Here is a 24,793-nt window from a genome sequence, read left to right on the forward strand (position 1 = left end):
AAAAAGAAATCTGGATTACAACCCTGGAATAATCTAGACAACAAGAAAGAAAATCAGAGCCCACTACCAAGACTCCCTTCGGATAGGAAGAGGAGTAGCCATTCAATTGTTGATTTTTGCTTTCAGCCCCACAAACTGTACATCCGCCTTGCTGGACCCTTCCCCCATCACCATAACTGGCTTGTCATCTACACACTGCACCACTGCTTTTCCATTGGTCGGTTTTTCTTTCGAACTATTTTCACTGGCACGGATCGTCATTACCGTTTGTGAGGGCTTCTTAAGCTCCCCTCCCTTGTGTACTAGTTCGATCATGTGGGTCTCATGGTGCGCCGGTAGCGGATTCTGATTAATGTTTAGTGATTATGGAGCCTGAACCTCGATCCTATTTGTATCAATAAGCTCTTGCACGACATTCTTCAACTTCCAACATTTCTCAGTATCGTGTCCGGGAGCCCCCGAACAATATTCACAGCTTGTTGACGGGTCAAGATTTCTAGGAAGGGGATTTGGCAATTTGGGCTCAATAGGATTCAACAGGCCTAACTGCCTCAATTTGTGGAACAAAGTAGTATAGGATTCTCCTAGCGGAGTATATTTCTGCTTCCTCTCATTCTTGAAAGCTTGATTCCCACGAAAACCTGACCCTGGAGGATTTCTATAGGCCCTCGGAGGTAGATATGTGTATTGTGGATGTGGGTATGTGTTTTGTGGAGGTGGGTATGTATTTTGTAGGGGAGGTGCATGCCATTGCGATTGAGCCAGAGGCTGGGTATATGCTTGGGCGTGATGGGCGGAAAAGCGTGGCTCTGATGGTGGGTAGTAGGGTTGTGGAAGGCCATATGGCATGTGTGGGTAATTTGAGTGATGGGGTCTGGGCTGGTAGTGGGGGGGCTCCAAATCTAGACCAAGTACCTGCCTCGACTGTTGCGACCTCCTCTCTCTTCTTTTTCCCGAGCGCACCTCCCGTGCAGCTTTGGATAGCCTGAGTTGTGGCCTCGATTGCCGAATAGCTCATTATCTTGTTGGATCTGAGTCCTTGTTCAACCATACTGCCCATTTTTATTACTTCGTTAAAAGATTTACCAACTAACGTCACCAGGTGACCGAAGTAAGTTGGCTCCAAAGTTTGTAAGAAGTAGTCCACCATTTCACCTTCCCTCATTGGTGGATCGATTCTTGCTGCTTGCTCTCTCCAACGGAATCTGAATTCCCTGAAGCTCTCTCCATGCTTTTTCTCAAGTTTCAACAGTGTGAGACGGTCAGGGACGATCTCAAGGTTATACTGGAAGTGACCTGCAAATGTTTGTGCTAGATCGTCCCAGGTATACCACCTGCAGGATCTTGCCTCGTGTACCATTCCAGTGCGGACCTGCTTACACTTTGACCAAAATAAGCTATCAGCAACTCATCATTTCCACTTGCCCCTCTCATCTTACTACAGAAACCTCGTAGATGTTCCATGGGATCACCATGTCCCCCATATAGATCAAACTTTGGCATCTTAAAACCTGTTGGCAACTGAACATCGGGGAAGGGACACAGATCTTTATAGGCCACACTAACTTGGCTGCCCAATCCATGCACATTCCTGAAGGATTGCTCCAGGCTTTTCACTTTACGAAGCACTTCGTCCTGCTCCGGATTCTTAGCCCGCCACTCAGTTTCTACCCGGAGCTGAAGGTGAGGGGTGTAAGTGTATGGCTCGTGTGCTTTGAAGGTGAGTTCGGGAGGATAGTACTGGTTGTCGTGAACCTGAAACACTGGTTCATTGGCTGATTTTTGCAACGTGGCGGGTGGAGGTGCTACGAAAACAGGAACAGTTGGTGGAGGAGGATTTTGTTTGGGTGGTGGAGCTTGGGGATTATAGGAAGTTTCCCCTTGATAGTATTGGGCAATGGGGAAACTCGTTGATGGACCAGTGGGAGGGTGTTCCGGAGTCCGAGCCGGTGAGAGGGTAGGAGTAGGGGGAAGGATTGACGATGTTTGTCCCCTAGTCCAGGCTAGATGCATCCCAGCTATCTCTTGTCTCAACCTGTCTACTTCCTCCTTCATCATTTGCATCTCTGTCTTTTCCTCCTCAACACTTTTGTCCGAACCAGACATACTTTCCGGAATGGGCCCTATAGATCTTGTGTGGTAATGGTAATCTGCCAGAACGTTCTAACGAGCTAACTGTTTCGAAATCTCTGGATCAACAACAAACTTGTTAGCGTTAGATTTTAACACATATTGCAATTTCACGTTGGGAATGCAATGTTTCTAGGCAGTTTAACTATTTTTAACATGTCTTTGCTTCGACTGCATGCGTCATTCCGGCTTACTTTCTTTATCTCTCTTTTTATGTCCTTCTTTTCCTTTCTTTTATTCACTTTGCCTTTTCTTTTTTCTTTTTAGTGGTGGTAGAATCTTATGTGGATTGCCTACGTATCATGTCCCCGCATGAATCAAACCGGGCGTAGTTCTGCCACATAAACGGTAAACAACAATAAAACATTTTTGGAATCGCTTAAAGTTGAATAACTTGCTCGAAAATCAAACGGCCCACATTCTCTAATCAAAAGAAATACAAACTCAAGCAAAATAAAATGACAGATTCCTTCCTCTATATGCCGATTTTGACCAAACGGCTGTTTTTGCAAACGTGACCCCTTCCCAATTTCATATGAATTTTGAGGCCGAGAAGATTATTTTATGACACTTCACAAACTTGTCCGTTCTTTTACGAAAATAGCCTTTTGACAACTGAAAGATACTCTAAGGCTATCTCGGCAAGAACGGTTTAAGACACCGCCGAAGCTGGCTCGGCTTATTTTGACCAAAAATCTAAACGGTATTCTTGACCACTGACTCTTTTTCTTATTATTTTTCAAAAAATAAAAGACCGGGTTTTGCCAACGCGACCTTTCAGCACCTCGGGGACGAAGATTTTAAGGTTGCTTTAGCTAACCGACCAAAATCCTAAAAACATGACCAAAGGTGGCCGTTTATGCAAAGTCAGCCTTCCGGCGTCCTTTTTGGGAACATTCGGCTATTTCTGACAAAAACAGCATCACCCAACTCTATGACGAAATTTTTTTGACATTTTTGGCTATTTTTGCAAAAGGGTAGGTTGGACCCGATGAGGGCTGCCTACGTATCTCACATCCTGTGAGAATCAAACCGGCGTAGTTCGGGCCGATCAGGAATAAAGGAAGTAAACTAACTTTTTTTTTTCGAATAAAATACTTACAAAGAAGAAAGAAAATATTTTTGGATTTCGATTTGTTTGTTTTTTTTTTTGAAAAAAAAGACGTCTAAAGAAATATTTTTTGAATTTTAACTTCTTTTTTTTTTTTTTTTTGGAAATTTCGAAAAAAACTTCTAAAGAAGAAAGGAAATATTTTTGGACTATTACTCTGAATTTATGAAAGAAATACCACAAAAGAAAAGAAAAAATATTTTTGAATCTTGAATTTTTTTTTGAATTTTTAAACAAATATTTTTTGGATTTTGAGAGAGATTAAAAGGAAATATTTTTGTATAATTTTTTTTAAAATTGAGGTCTAAAAGAAAGACTTTCTAAAGAAGCGAGTAACGGGAAATATTTTTTTGGATTTTTTTGAATATAGTGGGCCGGACCCGATGAGGGCTGCCTACGTATCTCACATCCTATGAGAATCAAACCGGCGTAGTTCGGGCAACATAAACTAAACTTGTAAACAAGACTCCTTTCTTTTGTTTTTCAAATAAATCAAACTAAAAAAGACAATTTTTTTTCATTTTTCAAAATTTCGGCAGGGTTTTGACACTACTTGGACATTGGTTTTATTTTTCTAAAATAAGTAGTTATCTCCCTACACTGCTATTTTTCTTTTTCTTCACAATTTTTCAAAAATTCCCGATTTCAGAAGCCGGTCAGCATGCAGATCTGAAGCAAATAAATGTGCAAAACAAACAGGATGCAGCATGATGGTCTTTTTTTCATTTCAGGTTGCTTGTCCTAGACGGACCCAACCCCTGTGTTGAGTCCCCTAAGTCAAATGCAATATGATGCAAATAAGCGTTCCTACTAGGGATCCGGCATGAAGTTTTGTTATACTAGGTTTATCCTGGGTGTTTGTTCTAGACCTGACTTACCCAAGCGGACAACTTGAGCCGAGGATGAGAATTGCGTATCGGTAACCAAAAGATCATCCGATTTTGCAACTCCTCCGAATCCTCGTTCTATTTTGGGATAGGACACTAACAGAAAGAAGTCACGACCAGCGTGCACTCCTCAAAAGAGAGAAGAGAGGGATTTCGTAGCAGTTTATATATACAGTTCAGATAATATCAAAGCGGTAAGGGTAACATTTTGCACATTTAGGCTAAAACATGTAATAAAATCAGATAATAAATGAAGCCAAATAATAACAATTATTCTAAGCTTGAATTCTTGAACCCTGAACCAGAGATTCTGGGTTACCTCCCCAGCAGATATTCAGTCCCCTAAGTCAAATGCAACATGATGCAAATAAACTCTCCTACTAGGGATCCGGCATGAAGTCAAGTTATTCTAGGTTCAACCTGGGTATATGTTCTAGACAGTGTACCCGAGCGGACAACTCAAGTTGAGGAAGGAGCTCCTTTCCAGGAACCAAAAGGCCAACCGACTTAGAAACTTTCTGAGCCTCTTTTATTTCAGGGTATGGCACTAACAGAATAGGGAGTCTCAACTAGTAAGCACATCCACGATTAGAAATTCCCAAGATGCATGTATGACCTTTCTTATGTCCAAGTTGTTATTTAAGTTGTTGATGTTATTATTGTTCCTGTTTTTTCATAGTTCCCATATACAATAGGGAAATATAGTAGTCCACTTTCCGGAATAATTGCAATTCTTAATGAAGAAATCTCTTAAGTTTGCTAGCCAGTTTTTATTATTCTCAATATCCAGAGGTGGTAAGCCCATTTTATCCCAAAAGTGCATTGAGATAGAACAACTAGTAAAGATGTGTTGTATGTCTTCAACTCCTACTCTACAAATTGTATAGTTGGGATAAATATTGATACCTATTTTAGCTATGTAGGCCCGACAAGGAATAAGGTTGTGCATGCATTGCCATAAAAAGAATTTAATTTTAACCGAGAAATGGAGCTCCAAAATCCATTTAAAGGGTCTTGTGGTAGGGTCATATTCATGGATTAGTTTATAGCAAGACTTAGTCGAAAAGTTACCTGAAGAATTAGGATGCCAACATATTTTTTCAGTTGTTAAACCTTTGCCAAGAGTAGGATTGGAGAGAATGTTGTTGAGGATATTGTCAGGTAGTTCAAAAGAGATGACCTTGCTATTCCATTCATTCCTCTGAATGAGGTTTTTTAAACAAAGGTCCAGATCACTTATGTTGAGGGGACCTTCAATTAGGCTTCTAAGTGGTTTATAATTATAAATCCAAATGTTGTTCCAAATGTTAGTATTGGAGTTGGTACAAGGGTGCCATAGAATCCCCTTATTGCAAACTTTCCAACCTTGTAAAATAGATTTTCAGATAAAGGAGGAGTTATGTATGGTATTCCTAGTGCCATATTTGGATAGCAAAATTTGACCCCAGGGAGATGAAGTATTATTAAGGAGTATCCAAACAAGACTAGAAAGAAGGGCTAGATTGTTTGACTTTGCTTGATGAATCCCTAATCCTCCCTTAGTTTTATCCCTAGTAACAACTTGCCAATTGATTAGGTGTAGTTTTTTGTTGGAATTAGAGGAACCCCAGATAAAGTCCCTTTGGACCTTGTCGATATTTTTTAGGATTTTAGGAGGTAGAAGAGTGTATTGCATGGAGTGAGTAGGGATAGCACTCAAAGTGTTTGAGGCCAGAGTGGTTCTTCCTGCCATGTTCAAGAAGGAAACACTTCCAGTGTGACAATTTGGATTGCATTTTGTCAATTAAAAACTGGAAGTCTTTAGCTCTAGGAGAGTGGCTAAGAATTGGAAAGCCTAGGTAATTGCCAAATTCCTTCGTTGATTTAATACAAAAGAGGTCCGTTAAAAAAAATTAATTCAAGGGGCAGTGGTTAGGCAACACAATTTTGGACTTTGTTTTGTTAATGGCAAGTCCAGATTCAGTGCAAAAGAAATCAAGACAAGATTTGATACAAAAACTCATTTTTTTGTTAGCCTTGCCCATTAGGGTAATATCATCCGTAAAGAAGATATGAGAGAAGTTAGGATTTTTATGTTTAAAATAGATGGGGTCCCATTGCAACGTATCTACTTGATAATTTATTAGTCGAGATAATAACTCAAGGAAAAGAATGAAAATATAGGGGGAATGAGGGTCACCTTGACGAATTCCTCGACTTGGTTGGAAGAAGCTAGTTCTCACACCATTTACTATGATACTCATGGAGCTTGTACAAATGCAATGCATTATTAGACGGGATAGTTTAGGGGGAAATTTAAAAAACCTAAGAGTTTTATAAACAAAGGACCATTCAATTACTTTAAATTTTTTAAATTTTCAGGTACCTTTATATTTATTTTTTAATTCCAACCTTCTTTTACTTTTAAATTTTTTAAAATTTCAGCAAAACTTTTTATTTTTTTTAATTTTCTACATTCTTTTACTTTTTTTTTAAAAGAGAATTCCACCTATTTTTACTTTTATATTTTTTTATTCAATACTTCCCTTTTTCTTATTTTTTAAATCATTCCCAAATTATTATTTTTTTTAAAATAAATATTTTCGGAAAGTGATAATTCACCTTTTTTTTGGTATTTTTATCCTATAATAAAAAGTTTAATAAAGCTAAAACAATAGTAGGTTAAAAACCCCTAAAATATTTACATAAAAGAAGTCTTAAAAAATTAAATGTTGTCAAAAATTAGGTGTTCACAACAATGATATATCAGATTTTGAGACTATCAAATGTGATTTATATGAACTAGGGTAATGCATACTTTACGATCTACTTGCAGGTTTGCACTCGATGAGAGGCTATATACTCCTAACAAATGTATAGCACTTAGCTCTCACAGTGTGTTGGTCGCACAATCTACTTCCCTGTATGAATGATTGAGGAGATGAGTTGAGAATATGTTTCTCAAGCTAGATGAGCACTCCCATTATGTGTGAGTGGGAGATGTAGGAAATACTGGCTCCATCCATAAGGGGTTCTCTAAGGTCCAATAGGGTTATTGTTTAACCCTAATATTCCCTATATAAGTACATTTAGTGTGTACAGAAAAAGAAGACTCTAAGCTGTATTTTTCCACGCGCTCTTTCTCTCTCTCAATCCAAACAAGGGTTTAGACTGTGGAATTGGGGTTGCTCCAACACACCATGACAATCATCGCCGACCAGTAATTCCAGTCGCGATTCAATCCATTTTCGCTTCCGCTTCACGAAGAACAAATAAGTTCTCGTTTTATGATTTACGCGCTATCTAATATGTTTAGATTAATGTGTTCCTTCACACCTCCTTCTATAACTCCAACACTGGCACTCTCCTCCAAAAGCTCAGCCACTAACAAACGTATATGTGGAAATTTCAATGCATGCACTTACTCAATCCTTAATCTACTTGCCAACTCATTGCCAGCAAATCACCTTATTGATATAGACCACATGCAAGTTAGCACCCTACCATCGTCCAAAATAATCAACAACACTTGGCAAAGGGAATTATCCAAGTGTCAATAAAAATAAATTCCCCAATCACCGTAAATCCTTCTGATCAAGCTTCCTCTACCCTCATGCATGCAAAATACAATTCAATAGATTTGCAATTATTACCACCAAATATACACTCAACCACAATAATTATATCTTCCTCTCCAAATAGCCATGAACAATCCTCAAACCAATCTCAATCACAACAGGAACCCTTTAACCATCCTCCTAAGGAAAACGATGGCTCACTTCCCCTATTCCTGCCGCAAATTCTATTCCATCCTCCACCTTTGTATTTCTACCCCCTCTTCCCTGCTAGGACCCCGATACTCGGATAGAACAGGGGCTACAAGAACATGTAACCTTCTTCCCAATGACCATCAATGATAAAGAGGTATGTATTGTTCTCCAAAATCCAAACTTCCTGGCACAATTAATTTCAGAAGATATGGCACTAGCCATGGGGAATTATATAAAACATATATGGCTAGACAACATCCTAGACCCATTAGCCCTAACATTAGCTCCTGCCCTCTTTTGCAACATGTGAGCACACTAAAATCTTGCACATCACTTCAATCCCCTCAACAACATAAGGTTATTGTACCAACTCCCATTCTTTACTCCAGTCAATCAAGCGAAGGACAATCCCATCTTTTATCCATGGAAACAATCCCACAACACAATCCAATCCTTCTAGATATCCACAACCAACAATACACTCACAACGATCAAGAACAAGAGGATCAAGAGATTGTAAAAGAGTTGGTAGAGGAAATAATAATTCCATAGGTCAAGGGATCGTTCACCAAAATTCCAAACATCAAAGAAGCATCTCTCATTGTATTCTAGGAGATTATAGACATGGAGTACATATTCAAGTGCCCATTAGCTCTTTACGAATGCTCCATCGACATCTGACCTCCAATCCTCAAAGAAAAGGGAACTTTGCAGTAGTACTGCGCCCTTCTCTGAGGAAGTTCACTCAACTCACACAAGAGGGACTGGGGAACACCAAAGTCAATACCAACCAACTTCTAATGAATAGGATGGATGTAAAGACTGCCTTTCTCAATGGAGAACTAGATGATGAAATCTATATGGAACAACCTGATTGTTTCATTGAAAAGGGCCACAAACAAAAAGTTTGTAGACTTTTGAAGTCTATTTAAGGCCTTAAACAATTTTCAAGGAAGTGGTATATATACTTTCAGAATGTTCTTGTATCCAATGGTTTTACCATGATGGATGAAGACCATTGCGTTTATACCAAGAGATCAAGAAACAAGCTTGTGATTTTAACATTGTATGTAGATGACATACTTATAGCTGGAAATGATAAGGAGTTTATAACCGAGATAAAGTCATGGTTATCATCCCAATTTGAGATGAAAGATATGGGTGAAGCTGCATATATTCTTGGAGTTAAGATTTTAAGAGATCGTCCAAAGAAACTATTGTATCTCTTACAAGAGAATTACATTAGAAAAGTTCTTGAATGATTCAATATGCAAAATAGTAGCTCAGTTGAAACTCCTATCAGTAAAGGCCATACATTGGGAAGTCAGATGTGTCCTAAGACTCCTGAAGAGACAGAAAGAATGAGCCAAGTTCCTTATAGGAGCGCAGTCAGAAGTCTAATGTATGCTATGGTGTGCATTAGACCTGATATCTGTCAAGCAGTTAGCTTGGTAAGTAGATATCAAACCGACCCAGGTTTAGCACATTGGCAAGAAGTAAAGAGGATCATGAGATATCTGAAGGGAACTGCTTATTATGCCCTTTGTTATCAAAGCGGCAATGACCTGTGATTAGTTGGATACAGTGATGCTGATCATGGAGGAGATCTAGACGAGAGGAAGTGTACCTCAGGATATGTTTTCTTACTCAGTGATGGCACCATATCATGGAGCAGTAAGAAACAATCATGTGTATCACTATCAACGATGGAAGCCGAATACGTGGCTTTCGCATCAGCAACACAAGAAGCTGTTTGGTTGAAAAAGTTCTTGGATCACTTGCTGGATATCACTGAAAATACTGAACCAGTATTAGTATGACTGTGAGGCTGCAATATCCTCCACCAAGGACCCAAAGTTTCATTGTAAAACCAAACATATAGATATCAAGTATAACTATGCGAGAGACATGGTTAGACGCAAGGTAGTGAATGTGAAGTATGTGTCAACAAAAGATATGCTAACAAATCCATTGACCAAGACTTTGTCTAGAGATGTATTTGTGAGACATACTAGGTCTCAAGGCTTGCGTAGACTCTGAGATACTTTATTTTGTTATTTATTTTCCCGTGTTCACAAAATTGATATTCTCTGATTATTAATAAAGTTTATTTACATACATACATATTTTTATTATTGAATGTTATGTACATTCTTTGTTAATTTTTTAAAGTATATCGAGTAGACAAGAGGTTGGCCTTCTAACACAGAAAACTGCCTCCTTATCTTAGTGATGTGAGGAGATGAGACATGACTTTAAGCAAAATTATCATAAGGATAATTTGAGAGCTATTCGCTTAAAATTAGAATGTCACTTAAACAATGACATATGGTCATTATGGTGTAAAACGTTCACCTAGTCTACTTTGTGAGCCAGATGTATGTTAGAAATGATATTGTAGATCAAAGAACTCAAATTTAGATATTTATGGTGTCTAAATATAATTTGTACAACATTCTTTATGAGATAAAGACATACATTCCCTGGGAAAAGGGACAAAATACTGTAGCACATGTTTCATATCATGTGTGCTAATATCGGTCAATTGGGTTAACATAAGTTCATTCTCCACTTATTGTTGTGTAAGACCCAGAGTTTTTTTGAAAGCTCAAGATTTTATACCCTTAGAGACTCCGATCAGATACTTGAGACTTAGTGTGATGTTAGCAATGTTTTAAAAGGCGAAGGCGTGAGGCGGGGTGTTTTGCTTAATACGGGGCGAGGCGAAAGCCTCGAAACATAGGGCGTAAGCTCCATGAATCTTTAATTTTTTAGTTTATGAATTAATAATATAGTATTATAACACAATAAAAATATAAATGATACATTATAAGTTCATATGAAATATAAAATATGCAGTTTGATAATATTTTTCAAGAAATTATAATTTTAATTGTTTGAAAGTAGAGAGGTTGTAGTAACCTCTTTAAAAGTAAATACTCAATAAATTTTATCAATACTGTAATTTAAAATATTACTTCTTCATGAATAAATATAAAATAATTTTTAAATAATAAAACAAGAAATATATGATAATTTTGAGAGACATAGAACTAAGACGTGAAGATCTATCAAGTAAGGATCGATATAAATTTTGATTATCTATTTTTAGAAGAAATATTCAAATGATATTCACCATCACGATATTCTCAATTAGTAACTATGCAATACTATAGTTCGTTATTTGAGTTATTCATAATTTTTATATTCCTATAGATAAAAAGAACTTTAATCATTCATTTGTTAAAGAATTTTGAGAGTCAACAGTGTAAATTAGTGAATTAAACACATGATTTGCATAGGAGCTGTTGGGCGAGTCCCGAGCGTTGAGCGTTATGCATGCTTAGGGCGTAGAGTCAAGCGTTTGGGGGCGTAAGCCTCAAAGAACTAAGCCCCACACATGAATCTCAAGGCGTTTTGATAGTGCCCCGCCCCGGGGCGAGCCTTGATGCGAGTCCCAAAAGAGCCTTTGAAAACACTGGATGTTAGCTATCTTAGTGTGTTTCCAAAAGACCATGTACACCGATTCGGTCTAGTGGAGCATATCTAGAAAAGCAGGCATACTAATGTTAAGGGAATCGTGAGAAGAGGAATATCACTGATAGAATCTCATTTATTTGTATTCATTGGTACACCAATTATAACTTATGAGTTATGATTATGAATATAAGAAATAATGATATATGAGATTTTGAGACTATATCAAATGTGATTTATATGATCTAGGGTACTGCATACTTTATGATCTATTTGCAGGTTTGCGCTCGATGAGAGGCTATATACTCCTAAAAGATGTATAGCACTTAGCTCTCACAGTATGTTGGTCGCACGGTCTACTTCCATGTATGAATAATTGAGGAGATGAGTTGAGAATATGTTTCTCAGGCTAGATGAGCACTCCCATTATGTGTTAGTGGGAGATATAGGAAATATTGGCTCCACCCATAAGGAGTTCTCTAAGGCCCAATAGGGTTATTAGTTAACCCTAATATTCCCTATATAAGTACACTTAGTGTGTACACAAAGAAGACTCTAAGCAGTATTTTTCCACGCGCTCTTTCTCTCTCTCAATCCAAACAAGGGTTTAGACTGTGGAATTAGGGTTGCTCCAACATACCGTGACAATCACCGCCGACTAATAATTCCAGCCGCGGTTCAATCCATTTTTGCTTCTGCTTCACGAAGAACAAGTAAGTTTCCTTTTTACGATTTACGCGCTATCTAATATGTTTAGATTAACGTGTTCCTTCACACCTTATTCGATAACTCCAACACTGGCACTCTCCTCCAAAAGCTCAGCCAGTAACAAACGTACACGTGGAAATTTCAATGCATGCACTTACTCAATCCTTAATCTACTTGCCAACTCATTGCTAGCAAATCACCTTACTGATATAGACCATACGCAAGTTAGCACCCTACCATCGTCCAAAATAATCAACAACACCTTGCAAAGGGAATTAGCCAAGTGTCAATAAAAATAAATTCCCCAATCAATGTAAATCCTTCTCATCAAGCTTCCTCTACCCTCATGCTTGCAAAATCCAATTCAATAGATTTGCAATTATTACCATCAAATACACACTCAACCACAGTAATTATATCTTCCTCTCCAAATAGCCATTAACAATCCTCAAACCAATCTCAATCACAACAGGAACCCTTTAACCTTCATGCTAAGGAAAATGATGGCTCACTTCCCTCATTCCTACCGGAAATTCCATTCCATCCCCCAACATTTGTATTTCCACCCCTTCTTCCCTACCAGGACCCCCAGACTTGGATAGAGCAGGGGCTACAAAAACACGCAACCTTCTTCCCAATGACCATCAATGGTCAAGAGGTATAAATTGTTCTCTAAAATCCAAACTTTCTGGCACAATTAATTTTGGAAGATATGGCACTAGTCGTGGGGAATTACATAAACCATATGTGGCTAGATAACATCCTAGACCCACTAGCCCCAACAATAGCTCCTGCCCTCTTTTGCAACATGCGAGCACACTGAAATCTCCCACATCACTTCAACCCCCTCAACAACATAAAGTTACTTTACCAACTCCTATTCTTTACTCCAGTCAATCAAGCGATGGACAACCCCATCTTTTATCCATGGCAACAATCCCACAGCACAATCCGATCCCTCTAGATATCCACAACCAACAACACACTCACAACGAGCAAGAACAAGAAGATCAAGAGATAGTAGAAGAGATGGTAGAGGAAATAATAATTCCATAGGTCAAGGGATCGTTCATCAAAATTCCAAGCATCAAAGAAGCATCTCTCATGCTATTCTAGGAGATGACGGACATGGAGTACATATTCAAGTGCCCATTAGCTCTTTACAAATGCTCCATCGAGATCTGACATCCAATCCTCAAAGCAACGGGAACTTTGCAGTAGTACTGAGCCCTTCTCTGAGGAAGTTCACTCAACTCTCACAGGAGGGACTGGGGAACACCAATTTCAACACCAACCAACTTTTAATGAATAGACAAATGATTCTTGTAGTGCGGAATATTAGAGGTGCTAATAGTGATGACTTTAAAAGAAATTTTAGAGACTTAGTACTCATAATCCCTGCATGGTTGCTCCATTTGAAGATATGAATCAAGAGAGCAAAGATTTTGTATGCTCGATAACTGTTGACATTCATGAGTATAACTTCCACGAATATTTTTTGGTTTAGAAATTTTCTTAATACCACAATGCCACCCATTTTGTCCATATGGAAACAACAAAGGATATTGCAAGGCGTCATAGCATCCATAATAATAGTTCACTATTTGTGTTCTCTAGTAATTCACTCAATCTCCGTAATAACCTTTGAAATAATCTGTGCTCCATAGTGGACATTTACTATGGACCTTAGCTAGTGGGTGGGGATTTTAATGAAATTCTCTCATAAAATGAAAGTGGTAGATCCATTAACACTAACCGTTCCTCATGTTTTTGGTCTTGTGTGAATTATTGCAACTTAATTGACCTAGGTTTTAAAGGAGCAAAATATTCCTCATATTTTTGGTCTTGTGTGAATTATTGCAACTTAATTGACCTAGGCTTTAAAAGAGCAAAATATACTTGGACCAATCGTAGAGTTAATTCCAATGGTCTTATTCTAGAAAGACTAGATAGACATCGTGCTAATTCTCTTTGGCTAGACCAATATCCTGATGTCTCTATTATTCACATACCTAGAATACACTCAGACCATACTCCTCTACTACTGAACTTTACCAAACCTAGCCCTCTCCCTAATAAGAAACTTTTTAGACTTGAAACTTTTTGATGTTATCACCATGAATTTGATAATATTGTTAAGGATTCTTGGCATGGGAAGCAACTGCTCGAAGCCACTAGCTGTTTCCAACATACGGCTTTGGATTAGGTCAAATCTATCTTTGGTAACACTAATAGGAAAAAAAAAAATAGAATTCTTAATAGGCTCAATGTAATTCAATTTTACCATGTTATCCTACTGGCCACTTTCTACACTTACTGGAAAATGACCTTATAAATGACTATAATAACCTCTTGAAAATTGAGGAAGACTATTGAAAAATTTGGTCTCGCATAAATTTACTTAATGACGGCGATGCAAATATAAAATTACCTAAGTGTAGTGAATTGTATGAGAAAAACAAATAGTGTATCCTTCTTCAAAGATAGTGATGGTAGCTGGATCAATGACCCAGGGCAAATCCTAGATTATACGTCGGAATTTTTCCAAAAGGCTTTCCAAACTGACCATATAGATACACCATGGAAAAATATTCTTAATTCACAAACTTATTTTGACAACATAGACCTCTCAGATCTAGACTATCCATTGAAAGATTTTGGGGTTGTCCGTGCAATTTTTTCCTTTAAGCCTTTTAAAGCACCAGGCCCTGACGGAATTCCCCCATTCTTTTATCAAAAATATTGGCATGTGATCAGGAATTCCGTTTTAACATTTTGCCACAACATCTTTAAAAATCTTTCAGTTCCAAAAACTCTCAACTCTACCTATATCTGTCTCATTCCTAAATTCCATAATGCAAACAATCTCAACAATTTTTGCCCAGCGGGTCTTTGCAACACTATCTATAAGGTTATTACTAAGATTATCTTTAACAAGATTAAGCCTACCTTGATAGGCTGATTCACCCCTATCAATCTAGTTTTCTCAAAGACAAACAGACTAGTGATAATGCCATAATAATTCAAGAGATTATTAACCATTTCCAAAAAATTAAGGGTCGCCGGGGCAAAGTCCTCTTAAAAATCGATCTTGAAAAGGCCTTCGACAGACTTGAATGGTCCTTTATATACTGAGCCCTCCTTTTCTTTAAATTCCCTTCGTGAATCACTAAGCTTATCATGAGTTGCATCGACACCTCTAGAATTGCTATTTTAGTTTAATGGGTCCAAAACAAGTTCTTTTTATCCATTTAGGGATATTCGGCAAGGTGACCCAATGTAACCATATCTATTTATACTATGTATGGAACTACTCCAAATATATAAGTCACCAAGATAATATTGGTTTTGGGATCCAATCAAGCTTAATCCCACCGGTCCATTATTCTCTCATTTATTCTATGTGGATGATTTAACTCTTTCAGCTTATTCCAATTTAAAATCAATCCATACCATAAAATGAAGCCTTCAATTCTTCTCCTTAATTTCTGTGCAAAAAATCAATACCACCAAACCCAATGTTATCTTTTCCAAGAACTGTGACCCACAAACCAAAAGTCACCTCGCAAATATTCTCAATATTAAAATTAGTGAGAACTTTTGAAAATACTTGGGATTTCCTATCTCATGCGCAAACCTAAGGCTTCTGACTTGCGCTTCATCATTGACAACATGAATTTAAACTAACTAGTTGGAAAATAATTTTTTTTTCTATTGCAGGAAGAACAATATTAGCTAGATCAACTCTTAACTCTATCCTCAATTACTCAATGCAATACATCCTACTTTCCTCCTTTATACTTAAACAAATCGAGAAAATCCAAAGAGACTTCACTTGGGGCACTACCACTTTGAAAAAGAAAATCCACTACATCAAATGGGCCTCAGTTACCCAACCCAAACAAGCTGAGGGCCCAGGTCTCAGGAACGCAACAGACAAAAACATGGCCTCACTTGCCAGCCTCTCTTGGTGGCTCTTCACCAACCCAGGCTCCATTTGGGTCATAACACTTATTAGCCAATACAACCATAAGAGAAATCCCACCTCTCACTCCTTCATTTGGAACAACATACTGACAAGTTGGAAAATCTATATTAAAGGTCTTGAATGGATAATTGGTCCAGGAAACATTAGTTGTTCGCTTTCCCATTAAATACTTTAATCCAAGGGTTGTTGAAACAGTCAGACCTATTTCTCAAAGTCAGGGACCTTTGGACAAATAACCAATGTGATCTTTCTAAGTTATCCTTTGAACTCCCTTCAAGATCAGAATTCTCTCCATAAACCGCACTAGCATCAATAATACTAGGGATATCCCAATCTGGGTGCTTATTCCAAATGGTATTTTCTTTGCCAACTCTGCCTACAAGATAATCTCCCATCCACCATCCACCAACTATAATTTCTATTGGATTTGGAAACTAAATACACTACATAAAATCAAATTCCTTCTCTGGCAATGCTCCCATAATCGACTTCCCACTAAGCACTACCTCCATCACATTGGCATCGACATAGACACTACTTGTTCAATTTGTAAAGGTGCTGAGGAGACCAGTACTCACATTTTCTTTGACTTCCTAATAGCAATGAACTTTTGGAATGATGCACATCCAAACTTTCTACTATTAAGTCCTTACTCTGAACACTAGCTCACTTTACAACTTAGCTTATGCCTACACTCCTACTTACATGGAATTGCTGGCCCTTAGAACTGGACTACAATTAGCTTATGAGAAGAATTTTCTTTTCATAGTTTGGAGATTGAAATTGATGCTACGGATGTCATCCACCTACTTGGACTTTACGGTTGTTCACTTTATACTAATTTGATTACTGGTGCAGGTCACTGCTGAAGAAACTGGCCCACCGATCTGGCATAACTTTACGGAAGGAAACAAAGTTGCTCACTTTTTGGCTACTAAAGGATCCAAGCAGGAAAGCAACAGCCCACTATCACTTTGGATATACCCTCCTGCTGCATTTTTGAAGCTTCTCCATGAAGACAAAATCGGCTCAACTAGTTCTATGCTCGTGTCTACAAATGTTCTTAATAGTTTGGTTGAAGTTGGAAATCCTTTTGCTAATTGTAGTCCTAATATCAACAACCCTATGACTGTAACTGCCCGTGATACCAATGGGACCTCAGCTTTACCTAATCGTACTATCTAATGAATGAAATTTTTGTATTTCTACCCACAAAAAATGGGAGTCAAAGAAATCTCTTTACCACAACGCGTTATTCTAAATATCCCTCCAATACTCTTTTAAGAAAAATGAATTGCATCCTTTTGTTACTTAGCTAATTCAATTTTTTAATTATATAAGTAAAAATATTTAAAAATTAATTTTCACATTTACACCGAAAAGATATATCGACTTTTGCGTTCTAGAAATTGTCATTTTCCTTAAGTCGGAACTGTACTATTTACTTTCAATGTTGTCTCTTATGCCGTGATATTTCTTGAAGAAAAACTATAGAATAAATGTTCAACGTAATAAGTAGGAACCTTTTTTTGACAAATTGAAAAAATCATTGGAGATGGCAAAACGAATATTACATTACTCATAGGGTTTGAACCACCAACCTCAATTGTGGAAGGATACGTCTCATTACTCGTGAGTTTGATTTTTTTCATGAGCCAAGCACATCAAAGGTTTTTTTTTTTTTTTTTAATGGTGAAACTCGACTCCAAAATCTCCTCTTGGTCGGATACCACATTGATCTCTGCGATCACTTGATCTAAAAATATAATCTTTTATGTGAGACTATCACGCTTCAATATTGACAAGTCCAAGATAATCTTACACACACACAAAAAGAGAGAGAGAGAGAGAAAAGAAGAAAGAATTCCAATGCAAAGGATGTTGCGGAGTTTACATTATGTCTTCTAGTGGTTGCTATCATATGTGGCAAGTCTATCAGCAACTTTATTTAAAGAACCAAATTACAATTTCTGCTATAAAGATAATTATGCCGCCACTTCTAACAACTAGCATTCATCAGACAACTTTTAAATGTTAAGCATACACAGTGTGAAGCCTATTCAAGAGGTGTCGGTAAATACTTGCCTTCATCTACGTTTACACCAAATCAAACAATTTAACTGCCGTAGTTATAAATTGAAGAGATACACGTCTTGCATTCATTGTTTTATATAAACACAAAGTGCATGTAAGTTTTTACCATTATTTGTCCTCCTACTAGAGATAATTGATATACTATATTGCGTAGACTGTTCATAATATGCATGTCATTATTATGTCCCAAGAAATGAAGAATAGATAATGAAATTGTAGTTACACAGAAAAGCATCATCTGCTATTCTGACTAATTTGGTTAGTCCACTACCAGATGTAGTTAGCAAGAAAATGATGAAGATGGGAATAATTTTCTTGTTTCTTTTCTTTCTGGTTCTCCATCAGTTTTCTGGGAAAGCAATGAATCAGTTAAAAATCATCAAAACATGGCTCAATATCTAAAAGAACATTACTTCAAATTGGTTTCTACCCCTTAAAGTTCTAAAAACCTTCAACGTTGGTCAGGGAGGAGTAAAGAGAAAAACTAGTCCTCGTCGTTGTTAATTGTGCTTACCATACCACCCTCATGCCACTTCAGAAATCCTTCCTCAAGGGCCTCTCTCATCCATTGGTGCCGGCAACATTCAACTGCCTCAGGAATTGTCAGCCAACTTCTTTTCCGGCGGTTCTGTTCTGGCCAACAGTCAAGCTCTTCCTTCACAAACAAAGCAAACATGGCAGCTCTACACAAACCTTCTGGACTGTACTCGTCTTGAAGTGTTTTGCTTTTAAAGAGGTAGTATCCCAAAAAATGCTGAAAAAGAAGAGGTATAAATCCCACAGATTCATGGAAAACAAAATACAAGGGAATCACGTAACGTCTACATACGCTCCAACCTACAAGTTTATTTATATAAGTTACTTATTTAAAAACAAAAAGTTTACTGAAGACAGTCTAAACTGCGACAAGCACATTTCGTTAGTAAGTCACTATGATAAATTTAAGATTACTGTGATCAGTTAATGAACTTTAGCTTCGACTCTTTAAAATAATCCAAAACAAGTTCACCCTTCGTTGAATGTTATTACTGCATCACATTGATACCCCTCTTGTAGTTCTATTATTTTTATTACAGATGACAGTAACTTTCTTTGGAAGAGAGAAATATATTGAAGTTTTATCACATCATCATGCTCAAAAGGAGTGCGACAGAAAGTATCATATTGTAAGAAATTCACTCCATTAACAATAAAATAACATTCTGAGCAGAGAGAACTAAAGATGATTAAGCAACAAAAAGACACGACCACATGCAAAGCTCAAAGGCAGTGGAAATGTCGCTTTTGCCAATGTGGTCTATTTTAACATGCAAATACATCTGGGAAAAACCCACTAAAGCGTGATGAACCTCCATGTGGCAGGAATAACTTATTTGTGTATCCAAATGCTACAGAATAAATGAAGATAGGATACAACAATCTCACCACTAAATCCCCACGAACTCCAGCCTCCTCTATGGCTTCACGAACAGCTGCCTCTTTAACTGTTTCATCATTTTCCCACCCTCCCTATATATACAAAGACAGAGATGTCAATTAACAGCACTCATAGGCATCTTGTCAGCTCTAAGGCAAATTAAAACATGAACATAAAGAACTTATTCCCCAACATGGCGGTGCTGCTAACCACAAAAAAAACAGAGGCCAGAACAAAAGAAAAAGAACAATTAAAGAATAGAACAAGAAGTCTATCAAGTCAAGTGTAAATGTGTAATGGCCGGAAAAGAAAAAAAGGAGAACCAACTGTAAATGCCAATTCACTGGTTCAAGTATGCGCACACGCTTGTATACCTTTGATTGAATAACCTGCTAGTAGTGCTACCAGGTTCAATGCAGCAACATCTAACTAGCATAAGTAGTCATGAAGAGAATGAAGCATGTAAACATCGCAATGCAGCAACATCTAGCTAGCATAAGTAGTCATCAAGAGAATGGAGCATGTTAAATATGGTTGCTGTATTTTAACAAGAACATTAAACAGTGAAACTTGTCAATCGTCAATGTAAAACTTGGCAAACTTGAACGTGTATTTGGTATGACGGAAATGTTTTCTTGGAATATAAATGGTTTTCTTGTTTATTTTCTAGTATTTGGTTAGTTAGCAAAAGTATTTTATTGGAAAATATTTAATTTAGGCAAACACTATGGGAAACGAAATGGGTGAGGCCGGGGAGGAGCAGGGCGGTGGGGGTCCGGGATCGAGGTTGGGGGCCGAGGTGGATTTGGAGGGGGGGGGGAGTGTAGGGGTAGGGAATGTTGAAAGAGTGTTTTGGAAAATATTTTCCCTCCTCTTGATTGGGAAGTCATTTTTCTTCAACCGGAGGAAAATGAGTTCACAGGGAAAATATTTTCCAAAATATTTAAGCCAACCAAACATAGGAAAATTGGAAAACATTTTCTAGAACATGTTTTCCTTCATGCCAAACACACCCGATATCTTTTTAGTTGTTAAACTTGGTAAGGTTCAGTTTCGCAGTGGAGGAAGAAAGTTAGCAAATCTCTTAATTATGAGGTAGAAATACAAAGTGCTAAAAAAGACCTTACTATCAGATCCATCAGAAGATAAAGTCACATAAGGTAACTTAATGCTAGCCCAAGAAAACACTTTAATCATAAGAACTAACATAGCATATTGCTTGAAATCCAATAGAACAATTCTCACCTTCGGAAACAGAAGACCGGGCCCACTTGTTGAGTTTATCATCAGTACTTCAACTATCTTTTTGGATGCGTCACCACCATTTTGTTCCATATCCCTGAACTTAAACGGAATACACCTGCGGCAACTTGGTAAGAATTCAGAATAGACAGGTTTCGAGAAAATATTATTCTGACTTCAAATGCAAACCCAGGAAGTTAAAAAGAGATGTTGTTCCCTGTTTTCAAATCCTTTAAGAAGCAGAAAAAATGACAGACAAAAGATATCAAACGACATACCAACTACCAGGAGACTGAAACCCATTTAAAGATGCTGCGTGAAAAAGAGACCCCAAAAACAAAAGCCAGAAAATGTACCAACTGAACTTGTCGTGAAAAGGGAAACCACAACAAGAACTCAAATGACAACTTCAAGAGACATGCTTGGTATTTAATTTGAAGAGCTAAAATTTCAGATTTGAGCTTACTGCAATTTTTAGGAGCTAAAAGATTAAGAAACTTTTGCTCCATAAAATCAATACACTTCTATTCTAAGAGGATATTTTAACGAGAATCACATTCTATACTTTCTAGCCACGGAAGGATTTCTCTTGTGTTCCTGAACTTCTCTACCTTATGCTGTTGCTTCTCTATATCCTTTCTAAGAACACATCAAGTATTCAATTGCATAACATACCCTTAGAAGAGTCCGAACAGCAAAATACTCGAAAACCAACTATCCTTAACAATATAGAACATGGAAGACCCCGTTACTGCAAATGCTCGGTGCTTTTCCTTCTCACACTTTTGAGCTGAGAATAATCTCATCGCATGACTGTCTCAGTGGAGCCATGTTACCACTTACCAGTTTGATTGCGATAGGGTCAGTTGGATTCTTTGATCACTGCTGTCAAATAACTCTGCACTCGTGATGATGAAGATAACGAGAGATTCACTACATGCTTTTTGTGCTTTATTTATGTTATATGTCATGGCTTCTGAGTTATGACTCCATTGTCAAGGAGATGTTAAGCAGAATAAGAACCAAAACTAGATTTAGAGCAAGTGTAATGAGAAGGAAAAGGATAGCTTCCTTCTGATTGGATCAGCAAAAGAACTTAATATAAGAAGAAACAGCGGGAAACAAAAATTATTTCACCCCTATAAGTCTATAACCCCAATTCTGATTTATCTTAAGCTTATCCAATCACAGGTCGCCTCCAAAAGAAATTATAAATAATGTTGAATTGGAAAACCAAAAACATAAAATTAACTCAGACCAGATAGGGCCACCCAATTCCTACATTCCAGATTTACAAGATTCATTGTTCTTCTTTTACCGCCTCAAATTTTACTTCTTTTTTTAATAAGCACTTAAAGAGAACAATGGCAGCCTATTCCAACATGTCTTAACAGTTCTTGAATGCTGCTCTTTAGAAAAGACTTCAAATTCTTTTTTTTTTTCAATGACGGCAGTATACGGGCCCGTACACTACCGTACAACAACAATAACAACAACAACAAACCTAGTATAATACCACAAGTGGGGTCAGGGGAGGGTAGACCTTCATTTTTTCTCGCGCCAAGATCGTGCAGAGGGTCTAGTGGAAACAACCTGGGTCTAGTGGAAACAACCTCTCTACATTCACTGTAGGGGTAAGGTCTGCGTACTATCACCCTCCCCAGACACCACTAGTGCGACAATTTGCGGCATGACTATTCAACCGGGTATCTGCTACCTCCACGAGCACACGTATCGGGTCTTGGGCAAAGTCACCTAGTATTTTCTTTTTGCCCTGCTAGATTCGAACCTGAGACCTCATGGTTCTCCATCAACTTCATTGACCACAAACTTTTTGAAGATACTAACTTTATTAGTCTACAGAAAGCTAAAAGATTTACTTTTTCTTCAAATCGAATTGCACAAACCCAATACCTCAAGCAAATTTCACAAAAGAAAAACTAAGATAAAGAACTACAAATGCCCCGCTAGATTCGAACCAAAAATATCCACATTCAATAAAAAGATTTACCAAAACTAAGAAGAACCAAATGAGCAAAAACTAAAATAAATCCAAACAAAATAGAGAATAATTAAATAAAGAAAAGGAAAAAGAAAGATACCCAGCAATGAGTCGATAACCTTCTTCATATCGCTGTTGATGCCGACCCGTTCGAGCTACCAATTCAGACATTTATATTCAAATATCTATTAATATATACAAAAAATTTGCTAAAGCTGGTAAATCCAATAATAGATAAAGCCCTTAACCATATTTATCCTTTCTGCATTATAAAAATTCAACCTTTTTTCTCTTCATAAACAGCAAAAAAGGTTGTTCCCATTTTCTTGGTTTTGTCAAAAAAAATTGAGAAACAATAGTGAAAAGAGGAAGTAAAAGGGAAAAGGGTGTTAAAAGCAGCGCATGAATCGGAGCAACATGGGGTCTGACGTGGTCAGTCAGTCAATTTTTTAAATTTTAATTTATTATTATTACTGTATTCATTTTTTTTTTTTTTGTTTCAGTTCGCTTATGAACTTTTTGTGGATACTTGAAAAAGATTATCCTTGTAAAAAAACAAGAAAAAAAGAAAAAGAAAAAGAAAAAGAATATCTTAAGGAAAAATCTCAAATAAGTCCTACTTACCGATTATAGCCATTAATAATAAACTTACCAAAATTAGCCAAACACATACAAAAATTAAAAATTTAAATAAATAAAGATTTTTTCTGTCCAAGAGATCTCCTTTTATATTTTTAAGCGTGATCAGCAATATTAGATACAAGATGAAAGAGAATTTTATGGATAAGGTAGCAAACAAGATGATTATATAGAGAGAGAGACACACAAAAAAAAATTATGTTGTTAAATATATGTAAATTATAAATAACAATTTATAAGCGGTTGGCCATTTTGGCCACTGATACGGACCAAAATTGGTCGGTAACTTCATAATAATTTTAAAAAATTATTTTTTTTTTATGAAAAAAAAATTGACCCTAGGCGGGAAAAAAGAAATTAAAATTTTCAACTGATTTCAGTCGGTATACTTGACATTTTTTTAATTAAACTTTTTTTGGTAAATAATATGCAAGTCTGACTAGATTTTGGTCAAAGATTGACCATTTTCCGGGCTGACATTGATCGAAATTTTTTTTATGTGTCAAACATAGCAGTATTTCTTTATTGTGGGACCATTTTTTTCAACTGATGGTGGTCGGTATCTTTGTGTAAAAAATTTTATTTGGCTTTTGTGATCAATTTACATATTTTCCCATCGATATCGGTCGGTTTTCTCTTCCGACCGATTTCGATCAATATAATGTGGACGGTTTTTGGCATTTTTCTAGTAGTGGGTGTTGTTCCAATCAATTGGAAACATCAAGAGTAGTTCAAATCTTAAATTTGAAGTGATTTGGAGTACATTTGAGTTAAATTTTAGAAGAGGCTCAAGGAAGAAGACGAAGTTAGTTTAGTATAATAGTGTATAATATTATATATTGGTATGTAAACATCTCTTATACACTTCTATACACCTATATAAATAGTGTACATGTCTCGTATAAAAGCATATAACTTTTAGTTGCAATTTTTGTTTATAAGTCCAAATCTCCATTAAACGACTTTAAATTTTGTAAACAATCTCCTTAGACTATTTCTAACAAATCTAAACAACACCCGCTCCAAATGGTGAATTACCTTAAAATTCTAATTTTCATCGTCAAATGAATTTGTTGTTGAACTAATGTTTGACTCGCTGATACTTATTCAGAAATTGGGTTAAAAATTTGAGGTTTTTTTAGCGATTTCGAAAACATATTTGGAGTTGGATTTTGAATCTTAGCCTATCTTTTTTGGGCTACGACTTTGCGAAGTTATATATACCACCTGGTATGTATGTGTGTGAATTGCATACCAAGACAAATTTTTTATTGGATTACATTACTTTAATTATACAATTATAAGTCTAGTTTAAATTATGTTGCATGTAATTTCTCATGTTTGGTAAT

At 36.9% G+C, this 24,793-nt stretch overlaps 2 protein-coding genes across 3 annotated transcripts; one reads left to right on the forward strand and one right to left on the reverse strand.

The window, feature by feature from the left end:
* The first annotated feature begins 9,145 nt into the window (after positions 1 to 9,145).
* On the forward strand, positions 9,146 to 9,697 carry LOC142180933 (secreted RxLR effector protein 161-like). The gene is made up of 2 exons (XM_075253040.1): positions 9,146 to 9,353; positions 9,453 to 9,697. Exons 1-2 carry the CDS (start codon positions 9,146 to 9,148, stop codon positions 9,695 to 9,697), a joined length of 453 nt encoding a protein of 150 aa, XP_075109141.1.
* Positions 9,698 to 18,300: 8,603 nt separating this feature from the next.
* LOC107787613 (nudix hydrolase 16, mitochondrial-like) lies at positions 18,301 to 23,173 on the reverse strand. 2 transcript variants are annotated; one of them, XM_075253988.1, is made up of 4 exons: positions 22,906 to 23,173; positions 20,807 to 20,930; positions 19,570 to 19,653; positions 18,301 to 18,898 (listed from the first exon to the last, which is right to left on the reverse strand). In XM_075253988.1, exons 1-4 carry the CDS (start codon positions 22,974 to 22,976, stop codon positions 18,629 to 18,631), a joined length of 549 nt encoding a protein of 182 aa, XP_075110089.1. In that variant the 5' UTR covers positions 22,977 to 23,173; the 3' UTR covers positions 18,301 to 18,628. The 2 variants fall into 2 exon arrangements, with proteins under 2 accessions (XP_075110089.1, XP_075110090.1); XM_075253989.1 differs by having other exon boundaries at positions 20,807 to 20,921; positions 22,906 to 23,172.
* Positions 23,174 to 24,793: the final 1,620 nt, after the last annotated feature.

Source organism: Nicotiana tabacum, chromosome 5 (assembly GCF_000715075.1).
Source record: "Nicotiana tabacum cultivar K326 chromosome 5, ASM71507v2, whole genome shotgun sequence".
Taxonomy (NCBI): domain Eukaryota; kingdom Viridiplantae; phylum Streptophyta; class Magnoliopsida; order Solanales; family Solanaceae; genus Nicotiana; species Nicotiana tabacum.